At 51.1% G+C, this 22,156-nt stretch overlaps 1 protein-coding gene across 1 annotated transcript in view; it reads right to left on the bottom strand.

The window, feature by feature from the left end:
• Positions 1–11,752, bottom strand: part of LOC127681456 (blood group Rh(D) polypeptide) — a 28,878-nt gene extending 17,126 nt beyond the window's left edge. Inside the window, exons 1-3 of the mRNA XM_052177720.1 lie at positions 11,512–11,752; positions 4,087–4,273; positions 1,390–1,540 (exon numbers count right to left, since the gene is read on the bottom strand). Of these exons, the coding sequence (XP_052033680.1) occupies positions 1,390–1,540; positions 4,087–4,273; positions 11,512–11,656 (483 nt within the window). The 5' untranslated portion in view covers positions 11,657–11,752. The remainder of the gene's footprint in view (positions 1–1,389; positions 1,541–4,086; positions 4,274–11,511) is intronic.
• Positions 11,753–22,156: the final 10,404 nt, after the last annotated feature.

Genomic DNA, 22,156 nt, shown 5'->3' with positions numbered 1-22,156 from the left:
AGCGCTTTTACTGCTAACAGAGGCTGAGACTCCGGTGCCCACGGGGCCCTGCCGCTATGATGCTGTGTGATTCGGGGTAGCTCCTTTCCCTCTCTGGGCAGTGGCTCTCTCATCTATGAGGTGCGAAGGCCGACCATCTCATCTCTCGGGGGTCGCGGCAGGGTCAGGGTTCAGGCAGAGGGACTGGGAAAGCCATCGGACTGGGAAAGCCATCGGACTGGGAAAGCCATCGGACTGGGAAAGCCATCGGACTGGGAAAGCCATCGGACTGGCACCATTACGGCTGGCTTCAAACCTAGACTCGGAGCATTCCCTCTCGGTAAGAAGGTTATGCTGACCTTGAGATGACACACAAGACTGCTTTAAAAGAAGACACTAGGGGTGGGTGTGGTGGTGCACACTTTTAACCGCAGCACTCTTGAGGCAGGAACAGGTAGATCTTTGTGAGTTTGAGGACAGCCTGGTCTATGTAGCAAGTTCCAGGCTGGCCAGGGCTACAGAGTGAGATTCTGTCTCAATAAAACAATAACAACAAAAACCCCATCAACATAAAATAAAACAACCTGTAACTCGCTGGACTGCTGCCAGGGTGACTGACTACATGTGGTGACTATTCTTGGTTGTTGACTGTGTCTAGAATGAATTGAAACCCAAGAGGCTGGGTACTCCCATGGGCAATTTTTCTTGACTGAATTTTTTGAAACGGAAAGATCCACCTTAAGTGCCAATCTTTTGAAGTGGGACGATCCACCTTAAATCGGGGCCACTCCTTGGCACTTGCTTTGTGCTGGCTTGCTGGGCAAGTTTAGTCCTTCGCGGGTGCTAGAACCTACTTCTTTAGGATTCCAGCGTCTGCTGAAGACCAGCTGCGACATCCAGCCTCATGGCTGGAACAACTGCTGCATTCTTGGGATTTCCATTAGGAGATAGCTATTGTTGGACTAGCTGGACCACAGTCTGTAAGTCACTCTGATAATGCGCGCGCGCGCGCAGAGACACTCACATCCTATCGGTTCTTTCTCTAGAGAACCCTGACTAGTGCATTCTGGGAATTCATCTTATGCAACCATTAATAACCTTATGAAAGGGCTGGAGAGGTGGCTCAGCGGTTAAGAGCACCGACTGCTCTTCCAAAGTCCGGAGTTCAATTCCCAGGGACCACAAGGTGGTTCACAACCATCTGTAACGGAATCTGACGCCCTCTTCTGGCGGGCAGGTGTACATACAGATAGAGCATTCAGATACATAAAATAAACAAATAAATATAAGCCAAAACCTGGTGAAGCTCCAGGCCCTCGCTTCCTAGAGTCTAACCACTTGCAGCCAGTTGGGGCGGCGTCCTGCCTCCCCACCTTCTCCAAGGTCCCCCTCAGAGCCCTGGGAACTCACATCGAAGACCTTCTTGTCCGCAAGTCTGATGGCACCAAAGGCCATTGCCTCCATCAGCACCATCACGGCCAGCTGCACCAAGTTGACCTTCCCCAGGACAGCGCCCGCTGAGATCAGCACCGGCAAGGTGCTCACCGTAGCTACCTGGATGCTGAGGAGCGGGGTGGGGAGGGAGGGGGAGAGAAGGAGAGGGGGAGGACGGGGAGGGGGAGGACGGGGAGGGGGAGGACGGGGAGAGAAGGGGGGAGGCGTTATCTCTCATCAGGCCCCGCCCACAGTCCACAGGAGCGCTACTGCCGCAGAGCGGGGCTCCATCAGGGCGGCTGTCGCGGTCTGAGTTTTCTTTGCACAAACCCACGGCACAGGGATGCTCGGAGTCGCAGAGCCTCTCTACAAGCCAAGTGACTCAAAGTGGCTTTTTCCTCCCCGGAGACACAACTGCCTGAATCCCACTGCCGCCTCCTCACGCTTCCTTCTGCTGTGGCCACGCAGGTGGTCAGTAGAGGGCGCTGTGTACCTGCCGGCCCACCACCCAAGCGGCCGGGTAATCTAATAAGAAAGTGTTTCCAGGAGCCAGGCCAGGGCATAGAAGGAAGACATGGTGTATGTGCACATAATACGAAAAGACTGGCAAGGACTTGAAGAGGAAACTCGTAATAAATCGAGGCTGGCCTTATGGAGACTGTCAATCCTTCCTCCCCTGGACATGGGTGCAGGCTTGGTGTGGGGATTCGGGTAGAGAAAAACATTGTTTTGCTTTCAAAGTGATTTTGGTTGACTGAGACTGCGCCAACTGGGCTTATCATGGAGGGCTTCCTGGGGGAGGTGACACTGGGCTTTCCTCTGAAGCCTAGGGATTTAATGAAGCTGGCATCCGGATGTTGCGGAGAGGCTATGTTCCCCATACTGTACAAGAGGCCAGGGAGTCGGAAGGACGGCTACTACCTACTGATAACAAATCTGGCTGACCTGGATCTAAAGCCAGAGTCCATCCGTCTGCACGCAGCCTTCCCAGCATGCACCACTGTTCGTAAGGCTCGAAGGTGCGAGGGGAAGGTAAGAGAAGGGCTTGGGGGGAAGGGGTCCTGTGCGGACCAGGAGTGACTCAGTGTGTGGGGTGGCTCAGTGGTCACTGCGACCAGACAGGCTATGCTAGGTGAGTGCTTACTGTGCTGACAAGCTCAGTACAGAAGTCACTGCGCAGGGTGGTGACCCTGACACCGGGTGCTTAAAAAGCTTCATTCAGCCTGGCAGTGGTGGCACATGCTTTTAATCCCGGCACTCCGGAGGCAGAGGCAGGTGTATCTCTGTGAGTTCGAGGCCAGCCTGGTCAACGGAGTGAGTTCCGGAATAGCCAGGGCTACCCAGCAAATGAAACTCTGTCTTCAAAAAAGGGGGTGGGGGGAGGGATAAAAAGGCCGAGTCAGCAATGTCCGGACAGTGGGATTGTGGGACCTCAGATGACTCTGCTCGGGTCACTTCCTGTGTAGGATGGAGACTACACCTGGGGAGTTCCCGTAGGAGCAGAATTCATGAACACACATCAGACACAACAGGGAAGTGGATTGTTGCCCGGACTTTCTACGGAGAGTCTCCTAGAGTCTTCTAGAGGCTTTCAGAGTACACCATCAAAAACACACGCATCTGGAGCCGGGTGTGGCTTAGGTGACGCGTTGCTTGCCCTGAGTCTGACCCCCAATACCACATAAATCAGCGGCAACAGTGCGCTTGTAATCTCACACTCAGCAGGCTGAGGCAGGAGGATCATCTTGTAAGAGGAGACCTGAGGAATTGTCTCCTTCAGATTGACCTGTAGGTATGTCTGTGGGGTATTTTCTTAATTGCTAATTGATGTGGGAAGACCCAGCACTGAGGGAGCGTGGAGGCACCTGCTGGTATTAACCCAGGGCGGAAAGAAGCTTGCTAGCATCCCGCCCACCGGGCCCCGCCCACCAGGCCTTCCCTCCCTCTGCCGAGTTGATCCAAGCTGCTTCCAAGTCATTTGCTGATAAAAGAACTAGCATTCCCAGGGTTCCACTGGACTAAGTGTTGGTATTCTGTCTAAGCTGCTTTTTAAGCCCCTTCACTAAGGACCAGTCAGTCAGCCCACACCCACACACCCACACACCCAGGACTGAGCAAGGCCCAGGTCGTTGGCCTCAAGTAGGACAGCTTCTGTGAGAGAGGGTTTCTCTGTGTAGCCCTGACTATCCTGGAACTGACGCTGTAGACCAGGCTGGCCTCTTGAGCTCACAGAGTTCCTCGTACCTAGGGCTCCCGAGTGCTGGGATTAAGGGCGTGCCCAAGCACCACACAGTCACTATTTGTTAAGACAGTCCCCCCCCCCCCCCCCCGCCCCCTGTGGTGACACCTCTGTTTCCCGTTCTGTTTTGTGTTTATTCCTTTTCTTACCTTTCCTACTAACCTCTGTTGTTCATAATGATAATCCAAGTCATTAATAACAAAACAGGGAGACTCCACCCAGGGAGAGCTATAGGTCCAGATCCCTTGGCACACCCACACCCCGCAGGGCCAATTAAATTAGATATTTTTTTAAAGCAGTGAAAATCTTGTAGAAACAGTATATCCTACGTATTTTGTATGCCGGGGCGAGGGGGTGTCAAGAGGTCATGACCTTCTAGAACCTTCCGCCTCCGCATTCGAAGTGCCCATGTGACCCAGACTCCTTTCAGTTACCTGGACAGATTGTTGATCTGGTTCCATTGAGAGATCTGGCGCAGGAAATGGTCCAGCAAGATTGTCCCCTGCACCCCGAGGGCCAACATGAAGAGGTTGAAGGCCACACTGCTCCAGCTGTGTCGCCAGAGGGATGAAGACAGGAAGCCGAACCCCAAGGCTGCCACAAGGGTCAAATCCTGGAGGACTGTGAATGGCGAGGGGTGGTGGGTGGGGACAAAGGGAGAAGGGGTGAGAGTCGGACAGTGGCCACCCGACGGGACATTTAAGAGAATTTGGCCAAACTGCCTCGCCTCTTTGGACCTCAACTTTCTCATCTGAATAATGGGATGATGACCACTGAGCAGGGAGGGACTCCAAGGTGTCGCTCTCACTGGGCTGATGGTCCCCCACAGTGCCACCGGGCGTCCCCAGCTCCTGCTCCAAACACTCCCACTTTTCCCTCCATCCTCTTAGAGCTCAGAGCTAGTCTCCAATCGTGCTCAGTGCCGCCACGGCGCTCGATTAGCGTGCCAGAGTGTTCCCGGCTGCCTGGCTTGTGCAGTGCCGTCTTCTAGCCCCTGCTCTTCTCCTAAACTTCTCCAGCCCAGTGAGCTTCCCTGCCCCAAGCTTTTCTGTCCTATCTGACCCAGACATTTTGGCCACGTGTTCTTTTGGTTTCCCCACCCCCACCCCCTTGGGTCTCTCGCTCTCTTGATTTCTTTTGCTGAGCTCACTTGTGGCTCTCTTGGTCTGTTGTTCCCCCCCACTCTCTCCATTTCTCTTCTTGAATAACTTGGTTCAGTCCGGATCCCTGTTGAGGCCTCTGGCTATATTCTTCCTCAGATCTACAATAGAAACCTCTCCTAGTGCCGACCCTGGCACTCAGAGGCAGAGGCAGACAGATCTCCGAATTCAAGGCCATTCAGTGAATTGCAGGACAGCCAGGGCTACACAGAGAAACTCTGTCTTCAAAACCCAAGTACCACGAATCAAGAATAACAAAAATCCCTTCTCCTTGGGACTTGCTTCCTCCTTTTAATTCACAGACCAAGGACAAGCTGACTCACCTGCTTTTGAATCAAGGCCGGAAATCTGGCCTGACCTGAGGTGTTTGATTTACATATCAAAGCTGACCTCCAAGCCTTCCCTGCATCCCTCAATCCCTACCTGGCATACCCTACCCCCCAACCCCAACTTTCCAGGCTAGGGGCTGGGCTGCCCTTCCCCCAGATGCTCTTCCAGATATAATGCAGATGTTTTGGTCTCCCTCTCTTTCTTCTTCCTCCTCCTTCTCTCTGCAAAGCCGTCTCTCTTTCTCCCCACCCCCACCCCATTCTCTCTCTCCCATGGTGACTTCTCTGGCCTCGGTCCTTGGGGGTCAGTGATCTCACCCAAGAGCAGCTTCCCAATAAACCTGTCTTTAATATATTCTAATCTGGCTTGAATTGGTTCATTTCACCAGCCTAGAAATAACATATCAGTTATTACTACAATGACCACCATGTAAACGGAGAGCCGGCCACTCCAGCCTCCCTCTGTGCACAGGCAGAGCCCCAGGAGACTCAGCCATCTAACAATCTGCCTGCTTACCTGAGCTTTCGGCAGTTTCTTTCCTAAGTTCTAGCCAACAGAATTGCCAACAAATGGAATTTCTGGTGAGACATATTTTCCCACCTTCTGTGTGCAGGGAATCGCTGAAGGAATTTGGGCCGGTGTAATGGAGGTATTTCTGACCAGGACCTAGCTTGTGGAGAGAGCTATTTACTAATCAATCACCCCAGGAAGAAGTTCCCTGGTGTCAGTCTTGACTCTGCACACAATGTGGACACTCTCATGACTGGAAAGTTCCTTTGGTGTCAGAGGCCACTGAAACTCACTTCCAATGAAGAATGCATATAGTGTCTCACTGAAGAAGGCTGTCCGTGGGCGATGACACCCCTGGGATGCAGGAGGTGGCCAGGAATCAAGGACGGCCCTGTGATGATCTGTTGCCTTAACGACTGGCATTCAGGAGACCCCACCTTCTCCCCTGACGTGGGAGGATGGTCGTGTGGGATTCCATTTCCCTGTCCATTTTCTTGGCAATGCTACGGGGTGAATGGAGGGACATGGCATGGATGGTTCAAGCCTGGAATGTGTGTGTGAAGGCACGATGATGTACATTTGAGACTGAAAACTGTGGCCAACCGGAAACCATTCCCCCGGAAATACGTCCAGCCCCTGTACAGTTCTCTGACACACAACCTGCATGCCACTCTTCATCTGTGCAGTGCCACTGCAGGCTGGGAGGGGAACTAGCAGCGTGTGAGGTCGTGACATTCTTGGGGCCACACAGCACCTCTGTACTGAACTCTGCTCTGGTCTGGTATAGTGAGTGCTTTTCTGCCAGGTAGGCAGGGTCCAGCTCTGGTGCGCCACATCAAGCAAAAGGATCTCAGGCAAGTTTTTTGTCTTTTCTGAGCCTCAGTTTCCCCTCCTGGAAATCAGGATTGGGCTTGATAGTCTCTGCCCCCTTATGGCCCTGGGACATTCTGAAGAAGGGGTTCGGGGAGGCAGAGGTGAGCCTGAAGGTTAGAAATTAGAGGGTGAGGGTGGGGTGAGGCATTTCCTGGCTTAGCTGCCAATTCCAGGAATGGGGTCTCTCTTTCTCCCCCCTCTCCCCGCCCATACCCTTCCCCCCATTCCCTGCGGGCCTCACGAGGACCCAAAGCAGGAACGGGTGCCTTAGGCTGGAAGAAGTGACTTGAGAGAAACAGGTCCCAGACACTCTGTGGCTGTTTCTGGAACCTGTGCAGTCAACCCAGCTCTTTGGCGATAACATCTGGTGTCGGGCGCCCTCCCTGCTCCCCCACCCCCACACCCGAAAGCCAGCTTTTCACATTTCCTCTCCTGAAGCTCCAGGCTCAGACTCAACTCTTCTCAGGGCTCACTCCCACCCCTTCCCATCCCCCATCCCGGGCCGAGTCCTGCCCAGAGGCTTGGGCACCTACGTGGGCGGTAGCCTCAGCCGCCACCACGCCAGCCAGAGCTGATAAACTGGTGGCCGGCAAGGTGTTTGGAGTCTGATAAGGAGCCGAGAGGACTGGGTGGGGAGGAATTTCACAGCGTGCTGGAAGTGAAATTTCAGGCCTTTTTGGAGGTAAGAAAGTACCTCTGAGCACAGCCACAAAGTAATGGAGGGGAATTCGAGATCTCCAGCATCCTCACGACCAGACCCGGGTCTCCACCTCAGTCTGTGATAATCACTTTCCTGTTTTACAGACGGAGGAAGGGAGGCCCTCTGAGGGCTGCTATGACTAGCACAGGTGCCGCAACTGCAAAATGGTGACAAAGAGATTCGAACTCCATACGCCCTCTTCTCTCTTTCTCCGCGTGCAGTGAGACCAGTGAGAATTTGCATGTCAGGGTTAAGGCCCGGTTCTGTCTGTGCCCCAGCTCCCCAATCTGTAAAATGGGTGGTGACACCAGCTCACTGGCTCCTGAAGGTCTGGTGCAGTGACAGGTTGCAGTGACAGGAGCGCACTCACCTGTCACACATTCGATGTCTTACTTTGGCCTACAGGTCCTTCTCTAGGCTGATGCTTTTGGATAACTACAGCTCAGAATCTTGTCCACACAGACCTCTTCCCTTTTCCCCTTCGGGGCCTGCCCACCCACCCTTAGCCCCTTCTGATAGTCCAAGGAAACAAAGCATAGGGGAGGAACTCTTCAGCCAAGCCCCACCCCACCCCCGTACGGTTTCCTTCCCCAGAGTCTCTGCCCCCTCCCGTCCCTCCACGGTCCCTCCACCGCAGGAGCAGTCTGGGAATGAAATCGGAGCTTTCCCTGGGATGGAGGTACCAGGTGTGGGGTGCTGACTCATCACTGGGGAACCCCTCTTGTTTCCAAGTTTCCCTATAATCCTGCCCCGGAGGAGAGCGGGGACCAATGGTGGCTTATTAAGCAAAGGTCCCAAGAGATAGTTCCCCAGTTTGGCAGTCTTAGGATGGGGCTGTCTCTGGTAAACTGATCCAGATGGCCCCCAGCAGGGCGTGCCTCTGGGGAGTAGGTTGCTCCCACGTGAGTTCAACCTTGTAATTAGCCTTAGACAATGGGATATCAGTAGACACAGTATAAATGCCTCCCTCCACTCCATTCCCATTTGCTGCGGCTGGGATGCTCCTAGCAGCACCGATGCTTGCCCATGGGGAAAAGAGGCCAGGTGGAGCCGGCTCCCCCCTCCCCCGCTAAACTCTTAGGTTTGGATAGATGAGTGACCCCAAGGGAAGCTGGCAACTGAGCCACAGAATCGTGGTCGTGGGTAAATGACATACGTAGCTGTTCTTCCCCACCCTGCCTATCCTAGAGTGCGCTCTGTAGAGCAGGCTGACCTCGAACTCAGGGGTCCACCTACCTATGCCTCCTGAGTGCTGGGGTTAAAGGCACAGGGCACCCCACCATCACCTGACTTGACATGAAGTTAAGGCACTGAAGTTGGGGGTGGTTATTACACAGCCATAGCTGACAGATAGATTCCGCTTCCCTTAAGCAGCTCACAAACATCTCCACTTTTGGCCCAGAATGTACAAAACACTGCTTGTTTTGTTGGCTTACACATCGAGTGGCTGTTCTGGTGTTTCTTTAAGAAGTGGCGAAGTGTGGTGGTTTGAATGAGAATACCCTCCACACTCCCATCTGTGTGAGTGATTGGTTCTTGATTGGGAGACTCTTTGAGGACGGTTAGGAAGTGTGGCCTTGCTGGAGGAGGTGTGTTACAGCGACAGGCCCGCTTTGGGGCTTCAAAAGCCTCTTGCCATCCAGAGCAATCCCTTGGCTTCCTGCTTGAGGTCTGAGACTCAAGCTCCCTGCTGTTCCCGCCTCTGCCCTCATGCCACCCTCGTGGACTCTAACCGTCTGAACTGGGCCCCAGTCAAATGCTCTCCTTCCTAAGCAGCCTCCAGCATGGAGTTTCATCAGGAATAGAAACTGATGTGCACGGCTGTCACCTGTCTGCCATCTTCCCGCCCGCCTCTTTCTCACCAAATGTAGTTGATTTTATCTCCTAAATGGGTCTCAAATCTGACTCCTAGCTCCTGCGCCCTCACCCCGTGCCCATCTGGTGACCCAGACGAGGTCAGCAGAGCAAGGTACACGCACACAGCTGAAAGATGCCCAGGCAGTCCTGAGAAGTTGCTGGAAGAAAGCATTAGCACTCCATTTTCTTTCTTATCTAAAAGCTGAGGGTCAGCTCAGCAGTGGTGGCGCACACCTGTGATCCCAGCACTCTGGGAGGCAGAGGCAGGCGGATTTCTGAATTCGAGGCCAGCCTGGTCTACAGAGTGAGTTCCAGGATAGCCAGGGCCATACAGAGAAAGCCTGTTTCCAAAAAAAAAAAAAAAAAAAAAAAAACAAATCCAAGCGCCCCCCCCCCAAAATAAAATAAAAGCTGATGGTCTTTATCTATCTATACATGTTAATTCTCTCTCTCTTTTCTTTTTTTAAACCGGGGTGTGTGTGTGTGTGTGTGTGTGTGTAACAGCCCTGGCTATCCTGGAACTCTCTTTGTAGACCAAGCTGGCCTTGAACTCACAGAGATCCACCTGTCTCTGCCTCCTGAATGCTAGGATTAAAGGTGTGTGCCATTTTGTCCTGTGTTGAAAACATTTTTACGTGATAATTCTTTCAATCCTTTTTATTTATTCTATTATTATTATTATATTATTATTATTACTGTGGGGGTGCGTGGGTTTAGAGGGCGACCATTAGAGGGCATTAGATGCCCAGACCTGGAGTTATAAATGTACATAGTGGGAACTGAACTTGGGTCCTCTGGCTTTTAACCCCTGTGCCACTTCTCCCAGCCTACTTATTAATTTTTTAAAAATTTCTGTTGCATTACAGAACTTTTAAGAATTGCATTCATTCATTTGTTTGTTTATTTGGGACATACAGAAGTTGGGGTCAGCTTGCAGGCGTCAGTTGGCCTAGGTGGTTCCCACAACTATACTTACTGGTTAGGAACTAAGTGTGACAGGTGGGGCTGGGTGGGTAGGTGGGGGTGGGAAGCAAAAGACCCCAGCATGCCTGTCTGTCAGCCTGATGTGCTGCTGGGTGACACTGGGCCAGTGACTTCAGAGTACCTAGTTTCTCAATGAGAAACAGAGGACAGCCTCGTGGGGTTGTTGTGAGGGACCAACAGGAAGCTGTTTGGATAGTGCCTCGTATACAGCAAGTGCCCAGTAAGACCAGCTCCATGACACACGTGTCCAGACCCCACCATGCATGCAGTACTCAACTTTGTGGAGAAACAGGAAGGAACGAAGTTAAAATGAGCACCAGGTTGGATATAAAACAAGTGAATGAACCTGGTGATGGTGGCGCACACCTTTAAACCCAGCACTCGGGAGACGGAAGCAAGCAGATCTCTGAGTTCAAAGCCTGCCTGGTCCACAGAACGAGTTCTGGGACAGCTAGAGCCGCACAGGGAAACCCTGTCTCAAAAATGCGCACACACAGAGAAAAGGAATTAGAACTGCGCAGGCGCCTCGGGATGGCCTCCTCTGCTTCCCGATAGCTGACTCAGGCCGGAGCTCTGTCTCGGGTACACCCCTCTGGGACACCCCTCGAGAACACGCCTCGAGGGGCCCATCTGTTCATCAAATCAGCCTGGGAGAGCAGAGGCTTCAGACATGTTGGGATGTTTTGTACAGGAGCAAACACACCACTGTGGACCTGTGACTTGCTAGGGTCATTCTCATCACAGCCACACATAGATAGAATAAGCCCTCATTCCACACTTCCTGGAAGCCGCTCTTTCTCGGCCCTGGATTCGAACCCAAAGCAGGCTTCCCAGCCCTGGAAGAGGGGACATGAGGTATATAGGCAAGAGACAGCAAGCGAAGCTGGGGGTGGGGGGAGGGGCTCTTGGTTGCAGAGGACCAGTGTTTGGTTCCCAGCATTCCACTCTGGATGACTCATTATTATAATACCAGTTCCCAAGGGATGCAGTGCCTCCCACCCCCACCCCCACCCCGGTGAGGGGGGGCTGCATTCATATGCACCCCCACATGGGGACACATACATCTAATTAAGAATTACAAAATTAACTTTTGTTTTTAAAGTAACAGAGACCCACCACCACCACACAACACAACACAACCAGCATGACAGTTGTTACGAAGGAGGGAGGGCGGCACGGACAGAGAAGTAGAAAGTCATAAAGACCATTTGACAGGGAACTCAGGAGCACACAAAGCAGACCCCCTGTACTGTACCCACAAATCCAGGTGGGGCTCTTGAAAGAGAGAAATCTCTCGCCACCCCAAAAGCCTAGCCCACTCTGTCTGCGTGCAACCAGTGGAAGGGCTCAGAACCCCTCTTCTTGGGAACAGTGCAGAAAGGAATGCTGTACCCTTGGGGACCACGGACCCCTGGATGACTTGTCCCCTTCCCTCAGCCCCTCACCTTGATAGCTCGACATGAACTTGTGATCCACTGGGTCGGTATCCTGAGAGATGAAGAAACAGAAGAGGAGAGAAAAAACTGTCTGTAGCACTAAGGCCCACGTGGGCAGGCAGCAGCGGAGGGACCGCGGGTACTTCGAGCCCATCTCTCGTGTCTCTTGCTGGGCCCACGTTCTGTTCTGCCAGCTGCAGCCTTCACCGGTGTCCCCGACACCCACTTGAAGGAGCGATAGGGAGAGACACCCGCCAAGGGTCTTATCTCGGGCTGCAGGGCTAGCCTAGCACGAGGCACGTCACCGGAGGAAGAAGCAACATTTATTCAATATGGTTGTTCATTCAGCCAGTCTCGGCTGCACCCCTGCTGGGCGCTCCTTACTGGGCTTGGTTTTATTCATTGTATTATTATTGTATTTTACTGGTCTTTTCAGAGCTGGGGTATCTCTACGTAGTCCTGGCTCGGCACTCACTGTGTAGACCAGACTGATTGTGGATTTACAGCAGTTCTCAGCTTCTGTCTCCGGAGTGCTCGGATTACAGACAAGCACCTGGCTCTGTGCTCAGTCTGAAAGCATTCTCTTTGCTTGACAGTCACCCATCCTTTAGACTTGATCCTTTGGCCCACCCTGTAAGAGAGCCAGGGTCTAGGGTTAGAGCTGATTCTGGAGTTCTGGGGTAGAACACGAACCAGGCTCAGGTTTGGGTCCCAGAAAGAGGTGAAGGGGTGCGATGGTTTCTGTTGCCTTTTCTTTGTCTTTTTCTTTCTTTCTTTCTTTCTTTCTTTCTTTCTTTCTTTCTTTCTTTCTTTCTTTCTTTCCTTCCTTCTTTCTTTTTCTTTTTTCTTTTTTTCTTTTTCTTTTTCTTTCTTTTTTGGTTTTACAAGACAGGGTTTCTCTGTGTGGTCCTGGCTGTCCTGGAACTCTCTCTGTAGACCAGGCTGGCCTTAAACTCAGAAATCTGCCTGCCTCTGCCTCCCAAGTGCTGGGATTAAAGGCGTGCGCCAGTCAGCATACCCAGCTCTCTCTCTGTCTCTCTCTCTGTCTTTCTCCTTCTTCTTCTTCTCCTTCTCCTTCTTCTTCTTCTTCTTCTTGTTCTTCTTCTTCTTGTTCTTCTTCTTCTCCTTCTTCTTCCCCTCCCTCCCTCATTCCCTTCGTCCCTCTTTCTCTTTCTCCCTTTATCCTTTCTTTCTTTTTTGTTGTTGTTGCTGTTGTTTTTTGTTTGCTGGTTTTGGGGTTTTGGTTTTGGTTTTTTGAGACAGGGTTTCTCTGTGTAGCCCTGGCTGTCCTGGAACTCACTCTGTAGACCAGGCTGGCCTCCAACTCACAGAGATCCACCCACCTGCCTCTGCCTCTCAAGTGCTAATATTAAAAGGCAGGCACTACCACCACCTGGCTGTGTCTTGGTTTCTATAATTGTTGCTGGGGTAAAATTCTCTGCCAAAAGCAACTTAGGGGAGAGAAGAAATTTTGGCGCTCGGTTCATCAGAATGGGGAAGGCAAGGTGGCTTCCAGCAGCTGCTCACAGTGTGTCTGCAACCAGAAGAGAGCAGTGGACTTGGCCTAGTGCTTCCTCCCCTTACACCGCGCCCCGCCCACAATTAAGATGGGGCCACTCACACTAAGTTACCTTATCGAGGTAATCCCCCATGGGCCAGACTAGAACCCAAGCGATGGAAGCTTTTGTCAAGTTGACATCACTATTGCAGAAGGGATGAATCAACGTCCTGCTTTCTCAACTGGGGAAACTGAAGCTCAGAGGTGACGTTAGAGTCACAAAACTTATCTTTAAAATGTACCCCATTGTGGGTTGGGGAGATGGTTCTGTGTGTAAGGATACTTACTGTGCAGGCATTCAGACCAGAGTTCAAATCCCCACTATCTACACAAAGAGCCAGGCAGGGCCTCTTGGACTTGTAATAGCAGTGCTACAGGGGACGGAGGCAGGAGAATCCCTGGGGTTTCTGGCTGCCAAAGAAATTCCTGGTTCATTGAGAGACTCTGTCTCCAGGGAATAATGCAGAGTGATAAAGATGGGCATCTGACATCCGATGTCCGACATCCTCCTGTGACCTCCATGCATGCACACAGGTACCTGTACATGTGAACCATGTTCCACACACAGATGAGTGGAGAAATAAGCCTTACCCCGTAGATCACAGAGGGCACCTGGGAAGGAGGCCCTTGGGAAGCACATTCTATTTTTTTGTTGTTGTTTTGTTTTGTTTTGTTTTTGAGACAGGATTTCTCTGTATAGCCCTGACTGTCCTGGAACTCACTCTGTAGACCAGGCAGGCCTCAAACTCAGAAATCCGCCTGCCTCTGCCTCCCAAGTGCTGGGATTACAGGCGGCTTGGGAAGCACATTCTAAATGAACGGAAGAAAGCAAAGCAGACTGTTCAGCTGTGCTGGGGAAGCAGGCGGGAGCCATGTGGTTCCCACCGCTCAGTTACACGGTTAACATGCCTGGATGTTCTGGTTGTTTTTTTGTTTTGTTTTTTAAGTTGAGACAAGGTTTCTCTGCATAGCCCTGCTGTCCTAAAACTTGGTCTGTAGACCAGGCTAGCCTCAAATGTAAGATTGGCCTGCTTCTGCTTCCCACTTGTGGGCATTTAAGGCCTGTGTCACCACTGCCTGGCTTTACCTGTTTATTTAATCTTCCCTCCAAGCCTCTGAGTACAGGCAGCATTGCCTCTGCTTTACCGATGAAGAAATGACTGCTTAAAGAGATGATGTCACTACCAAAGTTGCACAGCTAATAAATACCAGGGCTGGGCCCCAACCGCACGCACCTGACAGCAGACACGTGCTGCCAACTTTGCATTTCTGCCTCCCAGGTTACCAAACTACTGTCCCTGTTTCCATAGGAGCCAAATAAGGTACCTGCTTTGCCCTGCTGGTGGGATTTTGGGGAATCTGAAGGCACTCAAGCCTGGTACAGCTTCTAGAAGGGAGGGTGAGCATATGCACTGTGTTTGTGGCATCCTGTTCCAGTGGCCAGACATTCCCCAGGAATGCGGGAGCACGCAGGAGCGAGCTCGAAGTCTTCACACGCAGTCATGTTTTTTCTGTAAAATCAGGGTTCCATGAGAACACAGGACACCTTCCCATACCACAGCATGGCTACTGTTCTGGCTTGCATGTGACATGTTCCCAAAAGGCTCATGCTCTGGGACTTGGCTGTTGGATGACAGAGCTTTTGGAACTGAGTCCTGGAGACTGGAATTTCCCACCCTTCCTTGTCCCCCTTTAGACAGGATTTCTCTGTGTAGCCCTGGCTGTCCTGGAACCCATTTTGGAGACCAGGCTGGGAGGGCTCAAACTTGCAGAAATTCAGCTGCCTCTGCCTCCTGAGGCTGGGATTAAAGGTGTGTGCCCTGTCAGCCTGGCTGGGCTAGGTCGTTGTGATGGTTGATCTTTATTATCAACTTGACGGGATTGGAGTCGCCTTAGAAACGAGCCTCGAGTGTGCCTGTGAGAGAGTTTGTAGATCAGGCGAATGCAGGCAGTAAGACCAACGGAAATGTGGACAGCAGCACAATTCCACAGGCTGGCATCCTGAACAGACTGGAAAGAGGCACGAGTGGCAGTATTCATCTTCCTTCTCTTCGGGGTGTGCTTATTTATGTGTATGAGTTGTCTTACCTACATGTGTGTTTATGCATCATGTGTGTTTACGCACCATGTGTGGGCCAGGTCACCTGGGAGGTAAACTGCAGTTAGGGATGGCTGTGAGCGTCCTTGTGGTTCTGGGAACAGAGGCCGGGTCCTCCAGGAGAGCAGCGAGTGCTGTTCACAGGTGAGCCTGCTCCCCAGGTCCTCCTCTTGTTTCTTGTTGGTGACTGTGGGCAGCACCCTAATGTCCTCCTGCCAGGCTATCCCTATCAGGTTGGACCCCAAAATGGGCCAAGTCCACCCAGCCTTCCTCCGTGCGTTGCTTTGTTGGCCTTGGCCGTTTTACCACAGCAATAGGGAAGGAACTGGAACAGAGTCAATGATTCGTCCTGTGACAATCTCACTCTAGAACGGCCTGGTAGGGAAGCGGTTGGTGAAAGGTAGGAGGTGGGAGCTCTCAGAGAACACAGGTCAGTGGGGGCGTCGACTTGCGGGCTCTGTCTTGCAATGGGCCTCTCCTGTATTTTCTTTCTCTCTGCTTCCTGCCTACCCTGAGGTGAACAATCCCGCTATGTGCTCCTAGTCTGGTGAAACTCACCATTATCACAGACCCAGAATCAGCAAAGCCAATAACCATGGACTAAAAACCCACAGACCCACAAAGCCAAAATAACAATCCTTCCCTTTAGGTTGTTCCCTTGAGTGGTAATGGTTGAGGTCACTAACCCATGTAATGACCATGAGGTAGGTAAGGCCCCCATTCTTACTCTTGAAGATTGGCCATGCCAAGGGTGTGAGCTTATGCTAGGCCTTGGGGATGGCCATTCATTCAACCCAGCCAAGTAGTCTGGATTCAAATCTTGACTGTGGAATTTATTAGCTGTGTAACCTTGGGCAAGACAATAAGTCTGTCTGTTTTTCTGTCTTTGTAAAGTGTCAGTCTCATAAAGTTGGTGTGAAGAGGAAGCTAGCTGAGGGCTGGAGGTGTGCCCCATGTTTACCTGGAGTGTGTAGGGTCCTAGGTTTGACCCCAACACCAAAATACAAATAAAACACAAGTGTTTTGTGTATGATTCTTTCAGACATCTTCCTATTCATGTGGACTTAGGCCCAACTCCCCCTAATAAAACCAGAATTCTACAGCACACTATTGGAGGCCTGTTTGTCAAAGCAGTTTCTAAGCAGAAAGGTCTTAAGACAGCATTTTAGTGTGATGACTCAGAGTCCAGGCTGTAGGGGCAGATGGCACGGGTTCGAATCCCAACTCTTCCACACACTGTGTGAAAGTGACAGGCTTAGTGCATAAAGCCTCTAACCTACATATGGTGTCAGTAGTCGTTCCCCCTTCACAACACTGTTGTGAGAACTAGGGCAGAATGTATATAAATAAACCTTAGAGCTTCAGTGGGAAGAGCTTGGGCAGCAAGATGGCCCAGTGAGGGTTAAGTTGTTTAACCTTATTTAATCATCCTGAGACCAGTGGCCCAAGGTTAATAGCCCAGGACCCACGAGGCAGAAGGAGAGAACCAATTCCTTCAACTTTGGCCTCTGACCCTCACTCCTTCCCAATTTCAAAATATAAATGTAATCTAAGTGCCGTGGAGAACCGTGCTCCGAGCTACTCAGACTTCCCAGTGGTGGGCATGTGTGGCGGTACATGCCACTGATAGGCTCTGTGGGACATCTGGGCTGTTGGCAGTCTCAGTTCCTTTCCCATTTCCCACCAGACAGGATGGCACACAACCCAGACTGGCCTCAGATTCTCTGGAGTCAAGGGTGGCCTCAATCTCCTGATCTTCCCGCCTCCACCTCCCACTCGCTCTGATTATAGGCTTGAACCTCCATCCCTGCCCCTCTGTCTGGTTCTGAATACGCGGTGAGCTCCCTTCTTCCGGAGAGAAGGGTGGGCGCGTGGGCGTGTCAGCCTGTGGGGCTTGGCTGGGAGCCTGTGGGCACAAAGCTCAAGGCAACTGGGCCAGGGCTACCTGACGGAAGCTGCAGGGGAGACCCGTGCAGGGCCTCTTCCTTATGTGTGAAACAGGATCGCCCAGCTCTGTTCTGAGCTCTGCTGAAGCCCAGACAACAAGTGTATGCCAGCATCTTGTCCTCACAATGTGTCAGGAAGGACAGGCCTAACTTCCGGTCGGAGCTTGCACCTTGGTTTTGAGTTTAGACAGCTGTTATTGGTTACTTCTCTAGTTGCTGTGGCGAACAACAACAAAATACCCAATAAAAGTGGTGGATGGGGAGGGGGGATGGAATGGGGGTTCTGGAGGGGAGACCTAGAAAGGGGAAAACACTTGAAATGTAAATAAAAAAAATATCCAATAAAAGAAAATAATTAAAAAAAACAAAAACAAAGAACAAACAAACAAAAAACAGGAGTCAGGGCAAGATAAGACTTTGTGGGCAAAATGAACTCTATCACAGCAATTCTATTAGCCATTGTAGGATGAAAGTTATCATGGATAAAAAGTAGTGGTTATGTTAAAAAAAAAAGTGGGGAAGTGGTGGCACGTGTCTTTAATCCCAGCACTTGGGAGGCAGAGGCCGGTGGATTTCTGAGTTCGAGGCCAGCCAGGGCTACATAGAGAAATCCTGTCTCAAAAAAACCAAACCAAACCAAACCAAACAAAAGAGTAATGGTTATGACTGCATTTCAATAAAACTTTATTTACAAAAAGAGGTGGGCAGAAGGAAGGGAGGGAGGAAGGAGGGCCAGCTTCCTATAGTGGCCCACAGTCTGTGGTGTGGTCCATGGTGATGGGGAAGCCCCGACATCAGCAGCTGGAGGATGCTGGTCCCACTGCGTCCCAGTCAGGAGGCAGAGGGAGGTGAATTCTGTCAGTTCACTTTCTCCTGTTTATTCTGCCTGGGGCGCCAAGCCATGGAACGGCACTGCCCACGGTCAGGGTCAGTCTTTCTATCTCACTTAACCAAATCTAGAAACTTCCTCATACACAAATGGCGATTCTAAATCCCACCAAGTGGACAGTCAAGGTTAACTAACACCGTGCAGACTCTGGTAGCCCAGGCTGGCCTTGAACTCCTCCTGGTCCTCCTACTTCCATTATTCCCTGCTTCCATAGGTACACACCAGGATACCTGACTTAGGAGGGGGGCAGTGGCAGAAGCTAGGGCTTTGTATATGCCAGGCAAGCGCTGGACCCACTGAGCTACAGCCCAGCCCCTAGCCTTCTAATTGAGAGCAGATCACCTCCCTTGTTAATCATCTGTGAGATGGCCACTGCTGACCCCTCTGCTTCAAGATGGATGGTGAGGCAAGGGAGAAGGGGTGGGGTGTGTCCTGGAAAGAGGCTGCCCTAAGTCTCAGGAGGTTATCCCAGGGCTTGGGGGAGAGAGGGGCACTTGGCTTAAGCCCAAGGCCTAGTAACGTGTTGGTCTGAGAAGTACGAAGGAAGGACTTGGAGAAGGCAGTCCTCTTCGGGCCTGTGGCCTGTCCCTGGGCTCAGGGCAAGAAGAGCATACTCTTGGGTTGACAACATGGTTCTGTGGGCAAAGGCTTTTGCCACCAAGGCCAACTGCCTGAGTTTGATAATTGTAACCTATATGGTAGATGGAGGAAAGAGCTCCTATACATGCTGTGCACGTCCCCTCTCAAATAAATAATATGTAATGAAAAAATATGATTCTTGGGGGCTGGAGAGATGGCTCAGCGGTTAAGAGCACTGACTGCTCTTCTAGAGGTCCTGAATTCAATTCCCAGCAACCACATGGTGGCTCACAACTATCTATAATTGGATCCAATGCCCTCTTCTGGTGTGTCTGAAGACAGCTACAGTGCAATCATATAAATAAAAATAAACAAACCTAAAAAAAAATACAATTTTTATCTTCTTATCCCAGACACACAGCACCAACTCTGGCTACCATCAGCGGTGGCAGGGTCAGAGGTTTGTGCCCGTCCTGTCCCCTGTAGGCTGGTGCTGAGCTAAGAACTGCTCCATGAGTTGGAATGAGAACTTCAGTCTTCTGTAAAATGGAGCTAACACCAGGCTAGAAGCAGCTCCAGGGTGGATTCTGACAGAGTAGACAGGTGACTGACTCAAGGACACGGAGTTGTCATCTGACTATGGGTGTCACTGGAGTTCAGGCTAGGCCCTGGTAAACTCAACAGGCTAGTTGGGTCACCTGTCCTCAATAAGCTGATTAGGCAGACACCTCAATAGAGAAAAATCAGATTTATTTATCTGGCAGCACTGAGGAAAGGGACAAAGCTATCCAGTGACACTCCCCTCCCCTTTACCCCTGCACAGGTTCAAATTCTGTCCTAATAAAAAATCCTACAGAGAGCCAGAGGACATGCGCAGTCTGGGTCAAGGTGTGGTCCTGCCCATCACGGACCCAGGACTGTCTCAGCTGTAGGCTCTCCTACAAGGTGGTCTGTGAACTTGTAAAACTCCTTTGAAACTCCTGCTCTAGCTGGCTGCCCTGGGCCTCAGGCTTTTTCCTCCTGGGCCTGGTTTATTCCTGTGGGATTACAATTTCTTGGGGTCAACTGTTTGTAGTTTGATGGGGAAAGGCAGCGAGTGAGTGGCCCTTTGGAGTATCCTCACTTCTGCCGGGCCAGTTACAGGCCAGAAACCCACACCGCGAAGCCATCTGATGGCTGCATCACCAGAGAGTCAACCTTTCTCTGCACGATTTAAGATCTCCACAGCAACTCTTGGCCACACCCTCCTACTTCTCCTAGCAACAGCACACTTTTCCCTGCACAGTTCTAGTTCTGACACCTCTAGTGCACCCTTGTTGGGAACTCGGTGGCAGGCTGCCCCACGAGCTTAGGGAACTGCTGTGTCGCAGTACTTGGTTTGTTGGTCCTCTGACTGCTCATCTGACTAAACTACAGTGGGAGCCCAGGAAAGAAGACAAGTCTGGCAGAAGAAAGTGTGGTTGCTGGGGCCCCCCAAGTCCAGAACCTTCCAGCCATAGGGAGGAGGGATGTTCAGCATGGGCATGACCACCGTGTCTACAGCCAGGACCTGAACAACTATCTGCTCCCTTCAATGCATTCATGTCTCCAACTGCCTGCACTTCCGTAGTGAACCAGTCTGCAGCAGCTGAAGTCTTGGCTACTCCAGACATTCTCTCTTTCTCCTTTCTCAATGATGGACAAACCTGGGCAAAGCTTGGAGCTCAGAGCTTGTGATGTTCGCCATCCGGTATTACTACCTTGAAGTAGAGGTGAGAGAGGCACCTGTACAAAGAGCAGTCACTTGAGAGCGAGGCGTGGTGGTTCACACCTGTAATGCCAGCCCAGGAGAGGTTGAGGCAGGAACTCAGCAGTTCAGAGGCCAGCCTGGGCTACATGACGACGACGACGATGATGATGATGATGATGATGATGATGATGACGACACCCTGTCTTCAAAGGGGGAGGGAAAGAAAACAAAGAACAGAGCTGGTTGTGTTAGCTTGTGCTTAACATTCTGGTTGGCACTTTGGAGGCTGAGACAGAGGGGGTATGTTACAAGTTCAAGGTCAGCCTCGGCTAGAAAAGGAGCCAGTGTTTCAACCTTCAGAGCCCAAAAATCAAAACAAAAACAAACCAGTAAAGCGAAGAACAGAAAGGGCTGGGTAAGGGGGGAAACAGGAAAAAGGAAAGAGCAGTAAGTTGCTTCAGCAATAGCAGGATGCTAGGCTCTGAGGCCTCATTATCCTTCATCCTTAACACAGACCCGAGTGTAATCAGAGGCTCCGAGGGATTCAGTAACTTGCCCAAGCTAGTAAGTGGCCAAACTGGAATTTCAAGCTTGCTCTTAAACAGCAGGAATCCCTGCCATTTTTTCAAAACTGCATCTCCACAGGGTATAGATTTGATCCTCCATGGCGGACAGACAAGCTTCACCCTAGACACTTTCATGCACTGCCAGGGACAGACGCTGTGAGTGAGGGAAGAGGGGAAGGAGGGAAGAGCAAACTGTCACTAAGTTACAAACAGAGCTCGTGAGCCTGAGTGGCAGCACACACCCGTAATCCTGGCACATGGGAAGCGGCAGCAGGAGGATCACTGTGAGGCTAAGGCCAGTCTGGTCCATAAGGCAGGTTACAGGGCAGCCAGAGCTGTGCAGAGAAACCCCATCTTGACAAATGAAGAAACACACACACACACACACACACACACACAGACACACCAAAAAACAAAATAAAAGGCTTGTTCAGTGGTTTGTAATTAGCACTGGCTACTTTTGATTGTTTGTTTGTTTGGTTTTTTTTTTCTTTTTTAAATATGGATGAGTACAATGTTTCTGTCTTCAGACAGACCAGAAGAGGGCATTGGATCCTATTACAGATGGTTGTGAGCCACCATGTGGTTGCTGGGAATTGAGCTCCGGACCTCTGGAAGAGCAGTCAGTGCTGTTAACTGCTGAGCCATCTCTCCAGTCCATGGACTGGCGACTCTTTCAGAGAGGACTTGGACCCACATGGGAATAAGGCTGGGTGGGGGGTGATGTACTTTTAATCCCAGCACTGGGGAGACAGAGGCAGAAGGATATCTGTGATCCTGGTGTACAGACCGAGTTCCAGGTCAGCCAAGGCAAAACAAGAAAACTTGTCTCAAACAAACAAACAAACAAACAACAAGTCCAGGAATCAGAGCAGAAAAGGATTGCTTGCTGGCGTGGTCCCCAAGAGGAAAGTAAGATCAATCCCATGCTGAATCTCTGGGTACCATCGACACTGGGCTTCCCTTCCAGGTATTTCAAGTTCTGATAGGAACTTAAGAACTTTGGAGTGGTGTTGACTAAGATGGGAGATCGCGGTCCAGGAGAGGTGCATGTGGTTCCAGGGCAAACCAAGATGGCATCTAGTTACTGGACATATAGAAAAGGAAAAGTGTGCTAGATGCCTAGGGACTTCAGTAACTGAGGGGGTGAGGTAGCAATTCTGCAACCTCTTAAAGAAATCTTCATAAACGGTTAAAACAACGCGTAAAATGAAGACTAAGATATGAAATCAATTGTCTAATATGTGCTCTATTCTATTTTATAGAATAACAGCCAAGGAAGAAAATTG

Source organism: Apodemus sylvaticus, chromosome 3 (assembly GCF_947179515.1).
Source record: "Apodemus sylvaticus chromosome 3, mApoSyl1.1, whole genome shotgun sequence".
NCBI classification, from domain to species: Eukaryota; Metazoa; Chordata; class Mammalia; order Rodentia; family Muridae; genus Apodemus; species Apodemus sylvaticus.
This window is presented reverse-complemented; position numbering and strand designations above follow the sequence as displayed.